At 40.7% G+C, this 21,072-nt stretch overlaps 1 protein-coding gene across 2 annotated transcripts; it reads right to left on the bottom strand.

The window, feature by feature from the left end:
• Positions 1-485: 485 nt before the first annotated feature.
• Positions 486-20,947, bottom strand: BLM (BLM RecQ like helicase). Of its 2 annotated transcripts, none has more exons than XM_055716142.1 (21): positions 20,594-20,947; positions 19,763-20,502; positions 18,444-18,633; positions 17,860-17,981; positions 16,482-16,614; positions 14,728-15,470; positions 13,748-13,924; positions 13,213-13,331; positions 11,657-11,770; positions 10,799-10,897; positions 10,561-10,709; positions 9,614-9,720; positions 8,643-8,803; positions 8,009-8,204; positions 7,380-7,570; positions 6,176-6,323; positions 5,592-5,791; positions 4,605-4,797; positions 4,025-4,147; positions 2,531-2,744; positions 486-808 (listed from the first exon to the last, which is right to left on the bottom strand). In XM_055716142.1, exons 1-21 carry the CDS (start codon positions 20,797-20,799, stop codon positions 634-636), a joined length of 4,500 nt encoding a protein of 1,499 aa, XP_055572117.1. In that variant the 5' UTR covers positions 20,800-20,947; the 3' UTR covers positions 486-633. The 2 variants fall into 2 exon arrangements, with proteins under 2 accessions (XP_055572117.1, XP_055572118.1); XM_055716143.1 differs by having other exon boundaries at positions 2,531-2,741.
• Between the last annotated feature and the right edge of the window lie 125 nt (positions 20,948-21,072).

The raw sequence follows: 21,072 nt of genomic DNA, 5'->3' as shown, positions 1-21,072 counted from the left end.
CTCCAGCCCTTCTGAACGCACCAGGGCGGCCTCGTGCAAGGCAGGCAAGTGGAAGCCAAGGGCAACTCAAATGCTGTTCGCTGTGTCTGGGGGAAGATACCGTTTTAAAAAAATAATAAAATAATAGTAACTAAAAAAAGCACACCTGGGGCAGGGTACAGCACTCCCAGGCAGCCCTGCTACCTGGAGAAAAACATTTGAAACTTATAAACCTTAATCATATTTTCTACCTTGGGTGAACATACCAAGATTGCATTTTCAGAAGAGCAGCTCAGGTCTCGAGCTCTCAAGTGCTCGTGCAAGTAGCAAGGGAGAAGAACAGAGGCAAGCACAGCTTGAGGATGTGCAGTTCCAGTAACCGCTTTTGATTTGTGGTCTCAAGCGTGTCCCCAAGGTAGCTGTAAAGCAGGCTTACAGGGAGTATTTTCACTGAAATAGCAGGGTTTCTAGAACCAGTCAGTTTGTAGTAGAAAGGTAAAATAAACTTAGGAGTTTAAAAACATTTATTTAATGTGAGGTTTCGTACTTGACAAATATACAAGTCTTGGAAGGTTTAGCAAATGAAACAAAAATTTAATAAACAATGATTGCATCTTCAGGGCTTGCTTTTATACAGTATTTACATTTTCTTGGTTAGAATACTGAATACGAAGGCTGAAGGAATGGTCTGGTTTTGGGTTTTGGTGCTGCCATAATCCCCAGCTTTCCAGCAGCTCCTTGCGTGGCACGAACACCGGGTAATGCCGAACTGTAGCCAGACGAAGCTGGAGCCTTCGAGCTAGGCGGCTTTCTGGTCCTTCTGTAACCACTGCAAAATTGAGAGACAAGGTATGTGTCAGACACCTGCTTTACTTGCCACATTCCCTACACCCATGCTGTACATATATCACCACCATCAGGTTTTTCTAGAAGACTATGCTTTCATTTTTAATTTTTTTTTAATACAGATGGCTGCAAAAACACCTTTGAAATGTAAATCGAGTGTAACTGTTGGTGTGGTATTTGCCTAAGGGCAAGAAGCAGCCTGAAACAGGGACAGAGAATGCTGAACCAGCCTGACTCCAATTAATCCAATTAGACTATCAACGTTAAGTGACACTTCAGGGTCAACAGCATTTGACGACTAGTATTTTAGTAGATGGGAAGGTGAAAAAGGTGAGAGTAAAACCTACTGAGCTGGGAGTTTTGTAGCTATTTGCTACAAAAAGCAAAGACCATAATAAAGAAAAACAGGGCAAAGAAGGAGACAACCTTGGAAAGAACAGACGACGACAGAAAGCAATGTGTTTTGATAAGGCAGACCATATTTTATCATTGATGATGAATGCAATATTAAAGCAATAAAATCTAGGTAGTTAATATACCAATAAAACCTAACAGTCTTTAAAATTTAGGCATGGCTCTTCAGGTGGGGATTGCACAGAATGTTTTGGAGAGCACATCGGTACTATTTAGAGCTACTCTTCCGAATGGCCTGAACTCCCAGCTGCAATATATAGATAATGCAATAATTTCTGTGACACATACAGACTGAATAAAACCCCATGCAAAGAATTATTTCAGAAATGCAAGATGTAGGTTATCTGCATAACTGCTCTTTTGTACCTCATGTGTCTTATCTCATATACCAAATGAGGTAAAATTTCTAGGCTGAGGGATTAGATACCCTGACCATACCACAGCAGAGGGAACTTTAATTCCTTTTTGTGCAAGGCAAGCTATGAGCACAGCAAACCTGTAAAAGGCATGACTATAAAACCCAAATAAGAACCTACTGCTCAAGTTTTCTAAAGTCACCCCTGCCCTGTTTTTAAAGAGGGTTTTGGGAGGGCAGAATTTCTCCAACCATATCTCCTTTTTCATTGGTTCCCTTTCAGGACTGATTAATCATCATGTTTTTGAAGCATGGACCTTCAAGCACAAACTGCTGGCTACTTGAATTACCAGACTAATCACTACATGAACTGCTAAAATAAGGTCATCAACTCATAGGATGAGGCCCAGCCTGGCTTCTTCATCACCCTGTGACAGTTTGGTGGTGGATCTGCCCTAGAAGCTCAAGACCAACCTGACTCTGGGATCCAAATGGTATGCTCTTGATGCAGACATTGCCTTGTACCATACAGAGGGAGAACATGAATTAATGAGGGACTGGGCACTGAAGTTCAAATATTCCATCAAATCGAAGTTTTAAGCCCTCTTTATGTTTCCAAGCACAGAATCCAGTCAGCCTACTAATAATGGCTATGGCAACACACTGAAATTCAGTGACACTACTTAGCTTGTGGCAATCAAGAGTGAGAAACAAAGGGCAATTGTTCAATATCCTTCCTCACCAGGAGCTTTTTAAACAAAAAACACTAGAAAACCAAAGCAGAGCTGTTGTTACCAGGTAATGGGATAATTTTAATGCCATTCTTTAAAAGCCCATATTTATCCTACTGGTTTTCTTGATTAACAGTGCAATCCTGGGGTCATCACCGTGCTATTCAGGACGAAGAAAAGTTATAAATGACTGCAAGCAACGTACCCTTTGGGAAGAAACTGCTGGACACCACCATTACTTGTTTTTTTCCTCTTTGATTCTCTGAAGTTTGGCGGCCTTTGCCTTTTCCTTTTCCTTCTTTGGTTTGCATTATTGCAAAAATAGCTTGAGGTTGTAACTGCATCTTCCGCTGCTTCATCGCTTTCAGGTGTGGCAGTACTTCCTGTAGCTGTGTCCACACTTTGGCAGGCAGCATCTTCTGTGGACAGGCAGAGAGTTAAAACTAACAAAATTAAGATATTGCCTGGGCCAGCCAGAACAGTCACCCAGCACACACTGATTGTATCAAAACTTCTGTCCTTGCAGTTCAAAACCTCCTTTGCACTGCCTTCATCCTGGTGATGCTCCAGACTCAGCTATACATGTTTCATAGGCTGATGTAAAGGACAGAAAGCAGTTTTGGTTTATCTCATGACATAGAAGTATTACTGGCTAGCCCTATTTTCTCTAGCTTAGCTTCTTGTCTAAACTGTTTTGGTAACACTCTGCTTTCTGCCTTTACACACATCCCTATGTCAACTGGAAAGATTTATGGAATATGCCATAAATACTAGAGTCAAATATGGCACTTGTTTTTAAAAACAGCATCAGGAGATGCATAAAGGCTCAGCTGAGAGCTCCTTCTCAATCAGTGATGATCAAGAGGGACATGATTCTTTGCACAGGCAGTAGAATAAAATACTTAAAAATCAACTTTGTAGACATACATTTACTCAGATTGCAGTGTATGAAAGCACAGCCTCCTTAGACTTTAACATGAGTAATTTTAAAACTGCAGGCCCCAACGTCCAATCTAACAGCCAAGCTGTATTAAATAGTCTAATCACAACATAGGCTATGTGCTGCACTCATGTGAAGTTACCAGGTTTACTAGTCTCAGGGCTCAATTCTCCACAGAGCTGTACTTTTTAAATAAGGTTAGAGTTGTGCAAAGGCATTATAAAATACTACCATTCTGATCCAACAGCCTTTATTTTTCACCTAGATTTGAAAATTCTTCACATTTGAGCAAGAACTAGTCAGTGAAGACCTGAACTTGCTGACCTCAATTAGTATGAAAAATAAAAGGTAGTAGTTATTGATTACCTGCCAGACTACAGTGTTACCCTATACATGGTAGACGCAGGTGTAAAAATATGCAGGAGGAGCAAGACCTTTACCTTTACAGTCAGAATTATCATTATAACTAAACATATTACATAAATCCCAATAACTAATGGTCAGGAGCAGAGCAGTCTGCTGCTTAGTTCTCATTTTCCTTTTTTAGTCTTTCAGAGATAGCTGAATTTAACTAGTGAGAAGATAGCAGACCTCTGTGTATTCTGAAAGTGTGCAATTTTTCCCTGTTTGTAATTATTATACTGTATGAATTAGTTACTTGTATTTAAACAAGGGAACTTTTGAGCAAAACTTCTGATAGAAGAGGAGAAAAGGGTACTAAACAGGAAAGTTCATGTTCAGGTACAAAGCATACTAAACCTGGTATGGTCCATTCAGAGTACTTATCCATCACTTTAACTATTTCTGCACCATATTTTTCCAGTTTGTCTTCTGTGACACCATCAATCTGCAGTAAAACTTCCACATCAGATGACAAGGTTTCTGTAATGTAACAAAGTACCAATTAGACATGTCAAACAAACTTTCTTGAAAGACAGAGGTCATGGTAGAGTATTCTCGAGGAAATTAATTCCTTTTAGGGCCACTCTGTGCATTAAGTCCTTAAGGAAGTAAGCCTTTATTCTAGCATATTTGTTTCTAGTCTGTTAGTACAAAAAACTAGTCCAAAAGTTTTTTCTGGCAATGCTTCAAAGTTTGTTCTGCAGTATCGTTATTTGGGTGGCTCTTGTACTTACGCAGCAGGACGGCTACAGCATGAACTGCAGCTCCAAGGAATCTCTGCTGTCAGCTACTTCCATGGGACTCGCACAGTTACGTACACTTAAGCCCGTTCTCACTAAATGTTAGAAACTCTAGAATTTTTTTGTCAGAAGAGGCTACAATTGCACATGCAGTCTACTGCCGACAGTGGTTCCAAGTAGTGAAAAGCTGACATTACCCGCTATTTTCTTTAGAGTTGAAGTACTGAAAATATTGAAGTAATGCACATCAAAGATTTTCCCAAGCGTTTTGCATGTGTCTGTAAGTTCCCCAAGGCACTTTTTAACCATCTCTTCCCGCTGTGACATTTTTGCCATGGAAGCCTTTTGCTTTCTGATGGCACTGGCACTTTCTGTTTCATGAAACTCCACCTGTTAAAATAAACCAATCGATAACTTCTGTCAGGGGAGTTTTTGCGTAGATATTGTTAGAAGACTGATTGATAACACAGGAAAACAGTGGAGGAAACTGAAAGTATTCCTTAATGGACTAAAAAACACTATTTACCCAGTATACACTTTTAAAATGTTTTGGTTTGTTGGTTGTTTGTTTTGGTTTTTTTCCAGGCTACTTAACTGCCCCTAAATTTCTTCTACAGAGAACTAGGAGAGTATACACACAACACAGGGAAAAAATCCTGAGAGCCCAATTCACAGCTAGCTTTAAACAGAGGTCACTAGGTCTAACGCTGAGGGCTCTTCTCCAAACAGAGAACTAATGCAGAGGAGCCACTGCCTCAAGCAATTCTGGGACTGGTTCCATGACCTTCTTGAAGTGCATTTTCCATCAGAGCTCAACAATGACTGGAAAAAACCTGCAGAAAATGCAGGAGAAGGTAGTGCTGTTGCTTCTTCTTAGCTTGCTTTTTTTTGTGTTGGTCATAACTTTCCTTTCTTGTCAAGCTGGAATCAGACTGATGGGGCAAGAAAAGGCGGCTTTAATCCTCTCCAATCCTCTGAAACTCACCTTTTGCTTCACAATGTTATTAGAATACTGGACTAGAAATCATGCTTGTTGGATTCTGTTCCCTGCATCTGCTAAAGATTAGTTTCTGTACTTCAGCTGGTAGGCAAACTGTGTTTAATCTTAGGGTATATGCTGCTTAAGAACTGTAGCACTTAAAACCAGTAGTTCAATTGAAAAAAAAAAAAAAATTGTTACATACCTGTAGCGATCCATTTAGCACAGCCTGAGCTTTCTCTCCTAGAACTATATATGCAACCGCTTGGTCATTAGCTGTGATGTACAACTCTTCATCCAGAATCTTGTCTAAGACCAGCTTTCTAAACAGTCTTTCAACATTATGCCTTGAGTAGGCAGCTCCCTTCCCAAATATTCCAGACTGAATCTTTGCACTCGCTGTACCTGTGCAACAGAAATCACAGGATTAGCCTGTGATTAGAAAGCCTACACATGTATGTATTTAGAGACCTGTGGAAGATTCCCCAGAGTATTCCATAGTCTATGCACATAAAAAAACCATTACAAAACCCCCACACATTTAAGCACCAGAAACTCCAAGCACCACCAGAAAACTAATATTATCGCTATAGCAACATAAAATGGATTAAAGCTTTAAGTCTCATTTATTTTGGATCATCTACCATCAAGAGATTCCTGGGAAGAATAATTCTGCAAAATTTATCTTCTTTTAAACCACTGCTGGTATTGCACAGATCTCCTGATACTTAGTCAGGAATTTATGCACCAAGTCTATTTAGATGTTGTTTCGGGAAGAACAGTACTTACCTAAGAAAATGTCTACCATCATATTCAACGTGTATCTTCCAGAACCTGTATTTCTCTTTCCATTTATTTGTCCCCTTCGTCCACAATGCTCTTGTACAAATCTTATAATGCTCTTCACTTCATCTGTTACATTTCTTGATTTGTAATCCTATTAAAATAGACTTGATCAGGAAACAACTTTATGTGGTTCTCTCCTAATGCAAGTTGTTACTGACAACGTTGTTTTTCATTATTGAGCTTTTTCCAATCATGAATTCATTTTGTTCCAAACAGAGAAATAGTGATTTTCTAGTTAGTACACCTACAGTGATACAATATACTCACAGGAATTCCAGATTTGATATTACCTTGATAATACCCTGGAAAATGCAATAATACATACTGACTGATTGTAGATCATCTCTGTTGTGTTAATTCTATAGAGTGAGCAGCAAGATTGCTGTGTAAATACTGGTAATCAAGGTGAATTGTTTGGAGAACATTCCTGCAATTATTCTGCTGCCATGCACTACAACTTACACTTCTAGTATGCATTAAAATGAGAAGACTGGACTGAATACACATTATTCTAGTCAAATTTTGTTACAATCACAACTGTGAAAAGTAATGCTTAACACAGGGCTGAGAAGCAATATTATCAGGTATAAAACGGATGTGGTTTGGAGAGCTCAGTAACTGCTCCCCCTGTCTGCTTCAACAGCTATCCCCTCTCCTACTCCTGTTCATGCCACTAACAAGTTTGCTTCAATCCTTCGTGCATAAACCCTAATCTCTGGGCCACCTCAAGCAGCATGCACTCCTAATGTGGCACTTGTGCTACTCTGGCAGCACGAAGCTGCCTTGAAAACATCAGAATAGGCAGTTGAAGAGATTTCCCCATAGCCATTTCAGTGGACCTTTTATCAGCTCCTGCCTCCTATAAGCACTGTAGTCAAGAAAACTAACACTAAGAAACAGCCCTACACCTCACTAGTCCTCCGCTGACAGAAGTAGGAGCATCATATGGATGTCCATGGGTATTCTGTGTAAGTCTACTCTAGGTTAAACCCTGGAAGTAATTCGAAGCATCTAGCATCACAAAAATACAAGACATCTTATTAATTTTCTCCGTTTGCCTTCCCAAATGTCATGTAACCACTTTTTAAACGCAGCTAAACACAAAATCATTTTTAACAACACTGTAAATAAGAGCTATGATTTTTACCTTCTTTCTACTGCAGTTATCGCAAATTACTTCTGGGTGATCCTTACAGAAGGTAGGATTGAAATCAGTTTCCCCGAAGTAGGCCAAAAGCTGAATTCTCCGGCAATCAATTACGTTCTCACAGTAGTGAACCATGCTGTACAGGTTGTTAAAGTGGGTCTGTCTTGTGTGACTGTTTCCGTCTTTCTCCACTGAAATGCAATAAATTCCATTTTATTTGTTAAATTGCACCTCTGCATTTTTATATGTTATCAGATAGACAAAACACAATGTTCTTTTTCAATTAAAAAAAAAATAACAAGTAGGTTATTAGTTGAACTAACCTGAGTCAGATTTTACCACTAAAGTTTTAAAGAATGGAGAAGGGAAATAAGCCTAGAATTACAAGAATCAAGAGATGGATACGTATGAAGAAAAATGTTTTTCACTAAAATTAAGCACAAGTGACAAAAATCTTTCATTACAGAAAGCCATTCAGGTGAAGATGCATAGTTCTCCCATCTCTGCGATACCATACTATATACAGCACTTCTAAATGAGAAAGTAGCACAGTCTAAATGAAATGGAGATCAGTAACTAGGTGACTTCTTTAACATTGCCTCCATTAAGTTACAAATACGAGAACTCACTTAGTATTAGCCTTCTAAGTCTGGTTACGTCACTGTAGCTGTAGAAGAGCACACAGTGAGACATTTCACCATCTCGTCCAGCTCTGCCAGATTCTTGATAGTAACCTTCTATAGATTTAGGAAGAGAAGCATGGATCACATAGCGCACATCAGGTTTGTCAATTCCCATTCCAAAGGCAATTGTTGCACATATAACCTAGGAAGGAAATAACAATTTAGTTATGAAAATTATTAATGCAGTGTTCTGCTCCAAAAACAGACAGGCGATCAGGATTACAAAACTGGCAAAAATGGCTCTCCTTTCAGGAGAGTTATTCCAAAGAGAAAGCTCCAAATCTGAGTCTCAATATACAATTCAGCAGCGTGCCTAGAGCTGTTCCAGAAGCCTTGCACAGCTCGGTTCCTTCCTACTGGAGTATCATACCTTGGTGCAGTGCTGCAGTCTTTGATTTGTAAAATTCCCGACCAAGAGATGGTGAATGTGTTTTGGCAGATCTGTCCAGATCAGTTAATTTAATACTGCATCCGATTTGGCAATAACATTACACAACTTTGCTTTCATTTACTAGGCCAAGAGGGATGAAAGTTCTAATTTCCAGTCACTCCCCTCCACCTCCAGCTGCTTTGCTTTTACCTGGCACCCTTCTTGGTTAATCCACTTCCTCTGTACAAGATCTCTGTTGGAGTCAGTGAGGCCAGCATGATAGGCAAGTGCAGCAAGACCTTCCTTCTGCAGAACAGCCGCTGTTGTGTCACATTCATGACGTGAAAGGCAATAAATTATTCCAGAGTCATCTGCAAATGTATAAAAAAAAAAAAAAGTTTTGTGTTACAATACAGCCTTATTTCCTTTCACTTGCTTAACAGTCAAACCTGTCAAGCAAATACATTTATTGTAATAGGGAGAAGTTGGTAAGTGTAATGCAATAACTACTTAATAATAAAGAAAAGTAATTTTATCAATATCAAGATGGTTTTGTTAGCTTCTCCTCGCCCTATTTCCTGGTTTTTTGGTGAGGTGGTATCAAGAAAAGTTTTCCTGCTCAGTACTGTCCAATGTTAGGATTTAAAATACATGAATAAAGAACTACATAAATCAAGAGCTAGAGCAGTTTAGTCAATGATAGATGGGGTTACAGCACGAGGGAAGCTATGAAGGGAGCTTGGTGTGGCCAAGTTCCAGCAACATGAGCTGCAGGACTCCAAAAGCGAGCCTAGAAAGATAGGAATCTCTGAAGACATCTTCAAGGGAACCACGGATAAGCAGACCACAGAATTAAAACAATTAAAACAGTATGGATGTTAAGTGGCCTTTATACTCTGAAGACACTAAGGTAAAAGGTCTGGCAACCTCCAGAAAGATTACTCAAGAGCATTACCATAATTTACTTTTCCATCTTAACTCAAATTCTTAACTTTAGAATGCCTATAAATCTGATTACCATTATCAATAACATAATTTTGCCTCCAACTTGTTTTTCTTGTACAATAGTCACTTCCAGAAAGACAGAAGTTTGGGGGTTTTACAGCATTATAAAAACTTTTCCTGCCTTGAAAGTAGTTCATAAAAAGGTATGCAAGCACACCATGCTGCTCAATACTCACACGGATGATATTTTTTAATCCATTCCAAGCAATCCATTGCCACCTTCTTTGGCTTCTTGGGCAATACATCGTATTTCAAGTTATGCCTGTTGAAGCTCATTGTAAACCTGAAACAAGACGGTTCATGGATGCTCGTCAGCTCTATGGGCACAGCAATCCTTTGAACAAGCTAGGTATCGACTGGAATGTCCTAAATTCAACTGCTACTTGTTCTGTGTTATCTGCAAAGGAATTATTGTTCCACTATGCCCATGGAGATTTACATTGCCCATACTCAGGGTCTAAAATATCTGCATTTTTCCTGTGGCTGTGAAAAAAACAAAGCTACGTGGTACTATGTAGAAGGAAGAAAGGCCCATAAACCAAAGATGCACAGAGTGATTTGCCTCGCCTTCATTCTCCTTTTGAATACTAGCATCCACATTTGACTGATCAAATTTGCAAAATTTAGTGTCGCCTCCCTCCTTCTACACTAAAATAGGTTTCTAAAATAAGAAATTAAACAAAACAGAATATTTTTCCGTTGTGTACAACGAACACACTACAACACGATGCAGGCCCAGTGGTACTTCATCGTCTATGTTACTGCCAATGCTAATTAAAAAAACACTTCCAGCTTTTGCAGTTTTCCAGCAGTCTCATGAAAAGCAGCCTAAAACACAACTTTCACATTCTGTCAGTGATACAGAAAATTTCCTGATGTTATTTTCTATCAAACAGCTTCCTTAATCATGCAAGAAGGAGTTGGGCAAATTGGTTTTCTTCCTCTTACTTCAATATTTTGCATATAACTCACATTAAATGAGAATGTATGCATGGAATTTAATCAGACACAACTATGTACATATTTCAGATGGACCTATTATGCTTTTCTTACTTCACTACTTGTCCACTCATTATTTCCATGGCACAAACGAATTGTTTCAGGAAACTGCTGAGCAACTTACACTTGTGGTTTTAGCATCTCAAGCTGATTCTGAATATCCTTCTGTACTCTGGGGTTAGCAGTGGCAGTAAGAGCCATCATAGGAACAGAGTGAAACTTCTTGCGGAGCATATTCAATCGTTTGTAGTCTTGCCGAAAATCATGACCCCACTGGTTTAAAAAACAAAATTTAAGTATAACTGAGTCAGATGCTCCAACTAAGTGTTTTGCCATTTTGAAAAACTAATCAAGGTTTTTACCTGGCTGACACAGTGGGCCTCATCAATGACAAAACGTGCTAGGAGTTTCCTGTCGTAGAGATTTTCCAGGGCTGACATCAGTCGGTTGCTCGCACAAATCTAGGTATACATCCACCAGCAGCATTAGAAAGCAAACTAACAGCAAAGTGTCACCCTACCTGACTAAGAATACAGAAACAATTGTACTCAATTGTTCAAAATGCAAAGTTAACCTTGACTGCACAGGTAAAGCTTGAAGGCATAAAGAAGGTGGCAATCGGCTTCATTTTAATTGACAATGAAGCAGATGGTGTGGGATTGTGGCAAGGTTCTCCGATCATCTATTTAGAGGTCCTACAATCTGAGTAGATTTAAATGACTCATGTCACAAAAGACAATGCTGAAGAAAGAAACGTAATCAGCACACTGAACAGTCCCCTCTTACAAAGCTCTTGTGGAATAACAATTTTTAACAGGCAGTATATAATTAAGTATAAGGCAATCTTTTGCCAATCACGTATTACCTTGACAGTTAAATATTTTCTCCCTATATTATCCTATTCATAGTAGTCTAGATTCTAATAGCTACTTGACAGCAATTAGCCACTAATATGTAATAAGATATGTGGAAATGGATGGGCATGGGTTGGTTTTTTTTTAAGATTTAGGCTGTATAGACCTACTCAGTTCTCATTCTTGCTTAATTAATGACTGAAATTAGATACATCTGTACAGTCTTACTGAGTTATCTAAAAAATGTTTAACAATTTCTTTTTCCCCCAGAAACCTACTCTAAGTTTCAGTGTTTCACCTTTAATACTTCATAGTAATCCTCCTCTTTTTGCCTCCATGATTTTAAAATTCAAATTAAATACAAACCTTCTCAGGGGTAACATAAAGAAGCTTTATTACAGGATCTTTTTTTGATAACTGCATATATATTTTTGAAGCATCAGTATCTGTTCTATCACCAGTCAGATACGTCGCAGCAATCTATATTAAAAAAATATAAAGTTTTAATAAGCAGAAAACAGAAGAACCTGCAAAGAATCCTACATCTAGTTATAAACCAGAGAAAAAAATCCTCAACAAACATCACATTTTCAGTGCTGCTTTGTGTAATCATAGATAGCATTTGTACCCCCACTGTACTGTAGACATCACAGAATTTTTCTAGTGATAAAGCTAAAAGACTATAAGCCAAATTCTATTATTTTGCTCCCAATTCTACCAGCAGACCAACAGCTGACTTAAGGGATTTGTCTGTTTTCTTTGAACTCACTTTCCAGTAAAGAAAATAGATGTGATGTTTGTTTACTGCTCAATACGCTCTAAGTTTGACATTGAATTGTGAAAACAGAGATCTTCAGATAAGAAACAAAGTTTCCAAGAAGCACAAAACCATAACACCCTCAGTAACAGTGCCCCCAAACACAGAACAACGTTGCATCAGAAGAAATTGAATACAACTTGGAGCAGCAATTTAATATTGAGTTTGAAAGTGTAACTTACTATTCATGCTGAATAATAATAAAGGAATTAGATCCTAAGGACAAAAACAATGCCAGAATAGGTCACACCAACAGAGCCAGCTCTGCCTGGTTGTCTCCTCTTCCTCTTGCAAGAGGCAGCTGCAGCTCTGCAGAGGAAATATCTTCTGCAGCTACAAATCCCCAGGAGTCAGACTGCCAGTTTATCTGGCTTCCATGGCACATCACGACACCGTAACGAGCAAAGAGTGTGCCCAAAGTGTAGTGTTGTGCAACAGTCACTATATGGCAGACAACCGTTCAGGGGCCCTGTCAAGTCAGACTAATTAAAACCTGTAAGTGACGAAAGAAGGATTTTTTCTGAGCTCCAAAACCCCTGCATCATAGTCCCTTCAGTCTCACACTCCAAAACACCTCTGTATTTTTTGCCTTAAAACGTGCTATCCACCTTTGTTTCACAGATCTAAAATCTCAATGATACACAAAGGATGAAAAAGGCACCTCGCTGAGGCAAAAGCAGTTCTTAAGCGGTCAGCCTTAGGAACATCCATCTTCTGCACCTGCATTTCTCTTCTCTGTGTATTACTTTCTAAAAATGCTTGGCATCTCCAGAACTCTCCTGACTCGGGAATTGTTAGTGCTTATTTCTGCTATAGAGCCAGGCTGCTCCTATTTATGTGCTTAAGTACAACCCTCAGAATCTAAGAATCAGGCGCCTGTACTTGAAAACCAAGCTCCAGTAACAAACACACATGAGCTTCAATACCCCCAGCGGCTAGATTGCCAAGATATTCAAGTTCATCTCATTCAGTTCTTCCTAGACAACTTTGTGTGCCTTTTACAGTTCCCATCTAATCAATTTTTGCAGTTTATATTTGAGAGACATAAGATTTGCTGTAAAATTTCAGATTTTTAATTTGCTTAATTAAAGCTGTTTGAACTTACATCTAAGGTCTTCAGTTTCTGAACTTGATCTATTATCAGTGACCTCAGTGGAGAGATAACAATAGTGACACCAGCTGAGACACACGCTGGCAACTGGTAGCACAAGCTTTTACCACCACCTGTAAGGATTAAAAAGAACACAACAGATGTTAGATATCAAGAGGAAAGGTAGACAGCATGGAGAAGGAACGGAGGAGGGGAAACCTATTTCTTACTTCCCATTTTACAGCACTTTCATAAACAATAGAGGCAGTCACTGGTAAAATTTAATGTGATAGCTGTAGGATAACGAAGAGTTATGTGAAATATTACGGAAGGCAGAAATTCAATCACCTCATCAACATACCACAGTGTATACAATATTCCAGAAAACCTGCAGCCATGAATTCAAGCAGCACAATTTGTTGTTACCTCTACAGAGGCACGAAAGGAAAAGTTTGTCACAGGTCTTGCAAAAGTAGCTTCAGCTCTTTATTTCTCAGGTGTGTGCCAGACCTCAAAAGCCTGCAGCAGTGAGACTTTTGGAGATACATACCTGTGGGCATTAAGATAAAACAATCTTCACCCAGAAGAGCAGCATTGATGGCTTCCAGCTGATTTGTCCGAAAACAGTGCAAACCAAACTTTTTGTGAAATACATTCATCATATCTTCAGAATGGGAAAATTTCATACCCCTGAAACGTTCTAGTGCAGGGTTATTAACTGGCAGATCTAGTAGACAAAGAAAATGTACACACAATAAGTTACAGTATCATCACACTACCACTCTTGCACATAAAACTGCTTCACTGCAACAGATGGCTTAGCCACAACTTCAACCCATTGAACCTTTTAAACTCAAACCGTGACTTACTAAAAAAAATTGCATTAATCTAGAATTTAACACCAGCTAAGGTGTGAATTTGGATTACATGCAAATCTCTCGAAACAAGCTTCTTAGCCATGACTGTGTAAAGTCTTAGACTGACAAACTCTGTCTCTCACAAACCATTATGAATAGGCTGTCCGTTTGCAGGCACCCAACAGTAGGTGCTAGCCATATCAGAAGCTCATAAAATGGGTTAACATTTTCACCTCCCCTTTTTACAACCCATTCCTACAGTAACCACAAATAATACTGACCCACCCCTGCGCCCCAGAGGGGTTAGGTTTGCTTCAACAACTGCCTAGTTTTGATTATTTTTGCATAAACAGCTAAAACTGTTGTACAGCTTTGAATCGACAACTGTGGAATCATTATTTAATTAACACACAGAAACAGTCTAGTTTCCAATTTTAGCAGCTTCAACTTCCCAACTGCAACCTGCATGGCAAATAAATATTCAAGACGTTTGACATCACTTGGAGGAAAAAACCCAAACAGAAGATGACTTTGCAAAAAGAAACCAAAAGAAATTTCCACAGAAACAAAAGGAATTGGTATAACCTTCAGCAAGTTACTTGGCCTTAGGTTTAAAAACAAGTAAATAAAGTTTTAAAAGAGAAAGATAGCAATCCTACTGAGCATAATTTACCTGAACGGTTCTTTGTTCCCATCAGGAAGCTCGATTTTGGAGCAGCAGGGTTTGATCCAAGAGCAGATCCTTTGGCTCTGGACATGATCTTCGACAGCAGCGATTTGGCAGGTGGCCCTTCCCTGACAGGCTGATACAATGGCATAGATGGCGTCTCAGGTGTCGAAACATTCACCGAATTCTCCCAGTCCTCATCAAAATCATCAATATCAAAGTGATCAAGGTCAAAGTCTGTATCCTTTACACCTAATGGGTCTTCTGCAGGAATGCTAGGAGGAGCTTTGCTCTGACCTTTCAGAGCTGTGCTTGTAAAAGCCCTCTCCAGCAGATGATGGTTTCCACTATTTTTCACCCCTGGTTTTTCACCCCAGCTGCTGTTGAAGGACACCTCAGAACGGAGGCCGTGGAAAGCTCCCTCTTTGCCATCTACCTTGGAAGATGACAACGCTGTAGTTTCTGGGCAGGTGATCTCAATACTTTGCTTTGAAGCACAAGAGGTATCCAAGGGTTGATTTCTTTTGGTAGAAAAACTGCTTGAATTAACAGTCCCAGAAAGCATAGATGGGAGGTTTGTGGATTTTGGCGAGTTTCTGTCAGAACTGAAGCTCCAGTTTGGAGTAGAGCACAGAGCAGTACCAGGACATGCCAGAGGGCCCCGCTCCACACAAGCCTTCCAGTTTCTAGGAAAAGTGTAGTTTATGCTACTTTTGTTTGAAGTGACAGAATTAGCTAGCAATTTTCTCCTGAGAGAGATGTCAAAAGAAGGAAGAAGGAACAAAAATATTTAGTCACAAGCAATGATTTATCAAGTCCTACAACACAGAGTAAACAGTTTTGTCTCTCTCCTGTTAAAAATATTAAGATACAGTGGTTACATCGTACTCTGTTGTCATTGTATTTGAAAAATATTTCAAACAAATCTAGGGAAGAGAGAACAATACCAGAACTCTGTTGAACAAAATAATTACAAAACTACTACATCTTCTCCACAGACATAACATAAAAGAATTCCTAATAGCAAGGAACTGATCCAGGCAAGGTAAAGCATAAAAAATTAAAAATAAATCCTTGGAGGCACCAATCTGAAGTTACAAAAGTAAAAATACACTTGAACCAAATTATGCTTTTATGTAATCTCTAAAGACTACGTCTGACTACAGTAATAAGAGGAAATAAATTAGTTTTACTGAGAACATTTGGAAAGAGCACCTAGTCCCACTCCAGTAAAAAACAAAACCAAATCTCAATACTTTGTGTACGTATTGTGTCATCAGATTATGCAGAAGTGAAAGCAGCAGACTGCAGTAGCAATAATCAGATTGAAAGATGACAAATACATGGATATTAGGGGAAGTCATAACCACTTCGGTGAGTGATAGCAAATCTCACAGACAGAATATTAAAGTAATGCCTCCTCTTACAAGAAATCAAGAAAACACCTAGCAGTTTACATCACAGCACCCTGCTTCTTGGGAAGCACCGGGTGCTGGTCACCTTCCAAAAAAAAGATACAGGACTACCTGTGCCTCAGATTGAATGTGGAATTGGATCCTTTCTTCTGGCAGCACATTTGGATTGTTAACACTTTCAGCGATTTTGGATATTTTTTTTCCCCTTCATTTTTTCCCCCTAATTTTAAGCTTTTTTAAAAAAACCCTTCTGTATCATCTTTTCAGTGCAATGGAGACACCTGCAGGCATGGCACCACTGTGCACAGAGCGTGGAGATGTGGAAGACTGCTTATGAAAGCGTACCTGAGATCTCTCTGTTGGAGAAGTTCTTTTGCACATGACAGAAACTTCAGCTCATGAAGCGGAATGGCATCAACCAGCTTACAGATATCATCCATAACATCATAGAGTTGCTGTTCCAACTGCAAGCCTTTATCTGTCAGATAGGGTCATTTTAGCAGACAGTAATACTAATTATTATTAGAATATGTAACAAGATCATATCACTCTCCCAAAAGACAGTGAATTGCAGTAAGTCAGTCTAAATAATTCACTTTCAATCTATTTTTTAAAAGTCTATTTGCATAAAGAAGCTTCTCTGTGTGCACAAACTCACCTAGTCTACATATTTTTGCCCTTGCCTTTTAATTGTCCATCTCTATTTATCTTCCAAACCCCATCACAGTTCTTTCAAACTTATTTCAAAAAATTAAATGCTATGCATTTTGCTTAACTCAAAGTACCTTTCCCCAAACACACTAAAACATATTTTATCAAAATATTACATTGCAATTCTAATCTAGAAAGTATCAAAGAAAACCTCCTATGTGTGAAAGTCAGCATTTGTCAGCTCATGACCTTCCCTTTCAAATTTGGGACCACTGCAAACCATCTGGATTTTGCCAATAAACTGCACCGTAGCTCCAACAGCTGCTACCAGGGGTGTGATACCTCAGACTAAATTCTGGCCCATTACACTTGCCTAACCCTTGGGTGGTCAGAAGAGCACCTCTTGCAGCAAGCCAACGGTCCACGTTGACCAGAAGTTTGCTATATATACACTAAAGTATAACAGGATGGAGCTTGACTGAATTGATTTCCAGAAGAGCATTGTTAAAACATAAAAATAAAAACACTGCTCTGGGCATTTATAAACACAAAATTTTAAATGACACTGTAGAACAGTACCATACGCTATTTTTATATATCTTGAGAGGGAAGTCTGAACCTGCAGTCTTAAAACAAGGCTGTGGCACACCTACACCTGGTAACTTTTCCAGCTGCAAGTGGAACATGGAAACATTTTAGCTCAGTATTTCTCAAAGCCAGCACCTGTGGGAATCAAATGGAAGCACTGACACAGCTCCGGTTGACAGTGACGAGTCTTTGTGCCATAGCTGACTTTGGGAACAATTTGGTCAATCTGTGCTTTTAAGTTCCGAAAAGGAGGTCTGTGCCGTATCCCAGACTGATACCGACAAACCTGGAATCAGGATCAGACAACACCTCTGACTCTATACAGTGTATACACAACACCTGAAAATCCTGCCCAAGACTCAGTCCCCTGCTTCCCTGTCCCCATTGTGCACTGTTAACGCTCTCAGACTACATAGGACACAAACAATTAGTTGCAAACAGTCCCCAGAATCCGAGGCGTAAAATTGCAAAATGTTTTGTGTACCTGCATCCTCCACACTAGAAGTACTTTCCGCAACAGGCTGGATTGTGGCATCCTCCCCAGACTTGGACTCAATGCTGCTAGCTGTGGGTCTTCCACCAGTGGGAGATTCTTTGAAAACATTACTAACATCAAAAGAAAAAAAAAAAGTCATTAAAATATATATGTCTGTAAATCAAGGTGTTTCCACACAATAAGTTTATCTTTTAGAATAACAGCATTTAAGATGTGTGCAAAAGATAAATTCCTGAAAATCCAGTTAAAATCCAAGTAGCTGAGCAGTTTGTCACTCATTCTGTGCACCAACAGTTACAGACTTGCTTCAAAATTATTTTCCCCTCCCCTACAAAAGAAAAAATAACTCCACTTTTTCTGAAGCAAAAGCCACCTTAAATATTGGCCATTAAAAAGTATGTCATACAACATAAGAAACAGCTGTCAACTGCTAACCTGCCAAACAACAGACAGACACAATCCAATTAGCAACTCTTTAACAAGCGCTACTTTCATGTCTTTTATGGTTCTTTTTAAAATCAGCCTTTTTTACCAGTGAATCAGACAGTTTTACCAATGAAACTTTGTTTTACCTAATGCTTTTTACAGCAGGCGAGAAGGAAGGCAGCTCTTCTTCAGGGGAGGGTGGAACAATATCTAGGTAATCATCCTCTTCAAGCTCAGTACCTGAAAACGGCTGGATGTCTGCCTCATCCTGTTCAGGGGGGGTGTTTTTCTCATCACTGCTTGGCTTCTGGCTCTCACTACTTTTATCATTAGCAGCTGAAAGTTTATTAACATTGTTGGGTTACAATGTAAACTTATTTTGGTATAAACAAAACCACAACTGAACAGAAGGAAAAAAATAATAGCCACATTTCAAAACACTTGTTTCATATAGTTTCTGACTTTTAAAAGGACCAAAAAAAATTATTACTGCTCCCTTTTTCTCCCCCATTAAAAAAAATAATGGGCAAAACCCTTACATACCTTCTTTTAAGTGGAAAAGCTTGCCTATAGTTACCCTTTCCTGTCAGAAAAGAAAAACTTAAAAGGTATACCTTCTTACAAAAGATTTTCTATAAAACCATTGTTATATTAAATAATAACTTAAAAAGAGTGTAGACTCGTCAACTAACACAGTCCCTATACTGGAATTAGAAGGTAAATTTACATGTATGGTGCCTTATAAGACAAATCTTGCTAAGAAAGGCCAACATCTTAACATATTAAAATTCATTTCACTGAAAGAGGGGAAAAGGTAACAAAATATTCTTATGAAGAAAAACTCAGTTCACAAATCCTTTCACCATTTTGTGTAACGGCAGCATCACTGAACACCGTTCAATATTGTTCTGTTGCATAAACAAATTAATTTCAGAAATAAAGATCAAAAGTTTCAAAACGTAAGAGGCCAGGCATATAAAATAAAGAAGCTGCACGGAACACTGAGCTGCCAAGGAAGCACTCTGACAAAGAGTCATGAACTTTTTGGTCGTCATCAAGGGGTTTTGGTTTTTTGTTTTAAATGGGAAGAGATCTCCTTTTGTTGTTTACTCTTTCTCGTTATTACACTAAGGCATAAGATGATTTTACGTCTCTTTCATATAAATTTTAGAAGTGCTTCTCTTTCTATATCATCCCTATAGATTGTTGCTCTTAGTTTCTGGAAGTCTTGCAACTCCAATATTACCATGCAACCAGCTGCTACTTCTGCCACAAAGACAATCCTCCACCAGTCACAATCCTGCACTTTCATAAGCTGCAGTTACCCTAACAAAATCCACGCGCCCATGACTGCTCGTCAGATACGAGCATCATGCAGCTCCCTCTAATTTCTGAAAAATCAAGCCCCCTGTATTCAAGCACGAACGTATTTACTTCTAGCTCACTGGTACTTGAAAATAGTTACCTGGGCAAGCCTCTTCCCTGGCACCATCCAAAATCACATCAGCAGGTAAATTCTCCCAAAGGCCCTCCCTCGCAGCCTTGGTACGGCTGCAGGGAGCTGAATCCTCAAGACAGATCACCGATTGCTGTGACAAGGGTTCTTGTTCAGCCTCTGGTGAGGTCTCCCCACACCCCAGAGCGTCATGGCTGCCAGGCACATCGCCCACAGTCCTGGGAAAGCCAGGTGGCTCATCCAGGCAAGGCTTTGACCTCTGGGAAGGCTTGCAGGAGGCCTGCTGCCCCTTGGGGGACGGGACTGGCGGTCTGCAAGACTTCTTTTCCATTCCCGACAAATCAAAATCGTCAATGTCATCCCACTCATCATCGATGGCAATGACTGGGCCAGCTGCAGGCCCGGGTCCAGCCTCCCGGGTGGCAACGCCACACAGCCCCTGGGGCAGGCTCCTCTTCCCAGAGCCGGCGAGGACTTGTGACGCCTCCCGAAGCCTGGCCAGCAGGGGCCTGGCAAGCGCCGGGCTGGCACAGGCCGGCTGCAGGCTCTGTCCACGGGGGCCGGCTGCTGGTGGAAAGTAATCCCCGATTTGTGTTTTCTTGCCGGTGGAGGCTAGGAGGGACGAGGCGAGGGCAGGCAGGGAGGTGTTGACATCTTTGTCCCTTAACGCAGAGGCGGCGGCGAGGCCCCGAGGCTCCCGCTCCGCGGGCAGGGCCCCAGCCGGGGAGGTTTTCTTGAAGGTAAAGCCCCTGAGGAGAGAAACGAGCCCCTCGTTAGCGGCCCGCTCGCGCCCCCGGCCGCACCCCCGCCCGCTGGGGCCCCGCGGCACGCCGTACTCACGCCGGCCGGGCCCGCGGCGGGGGCAGCTTGCCGAAGGAGCCGCGGGCCGAGTGGAGCTGCAGCTGCTCCCGCAGGTTGTTCTGCGGCACGGCCGCCATGACGGGGCGGGGCCGCGCGCCCGCCTCCGCGCGCCCCTTCGTATTCAGCGCCAAAACACAGCCCGCCCCGCCATTGGATGGCCGCGCCGCGGGCGGAAGTGACGGCATAGCGCTTCCGCTTGCCTGGCAGAGGGCGGGGCTTCCGCTTCACCCTCCCCGCAAAATGGCGGCGGGGTGAGCACCGGGCCCCTGCTGCAGGCGCTTTAAAGCTGGTTATAAAAGCCAGCTGCGTAACCCCAGGAAAGTTTTAATGCTTTGGACACCCTCGTCGCTTGCAGAAGCTGTGTCAGGAGGACGGTGCCCGCGTCAGCCGCCCCCCAGGCCGCACAGACACGGCCACATCGTCCACCGGTCACCGCGCCGGTAACCCACTGGGCCACG

The sequence above is a fragment of the Falco cherrug genome, chromosome 7 (assembly GCF_023634085.1).
Source record: "Falco cherrug isolate bFalChe1 chromosome 7, bFalChe1.pri, whole genome shotgun sequence".
NCBI lineage: Eukaryota > Metazoa > Chordata > Aves > Falconiformes > Falconidae > Falco > Falco cherrug.
The sequence above is the reverse complement of the archived record's forward strand: the minus strand, read 5'-3'. Positions and strand labels throughout refer to the sequence as shown.

Excerpts from the sequence above, each read along its gene's own strand:
- BLM (XM_055716142.1), bottom strand. The coding sequence starts at position 20,799 with ATGCCGTCACTTCCGCCCGCGGCGCGGCCATCCAATGGCGGGGCGGGC. Across the intron at positions 16,615-17,859 it reads TTCTAGTGTGGAGGATGCAG|ATAAAGGCTTGCAGTTGGAA; the intron begins GTACACAAAACA and ends CCTATCTGACAG. Across the intron at positions 5,792-6,175 it reads GATGGTAGACATTTTCTTAG|GTACAGCGAGTGCAAAGATT; the intron begins GTAAGTACTGTT and ends TCTGTTGCACAG.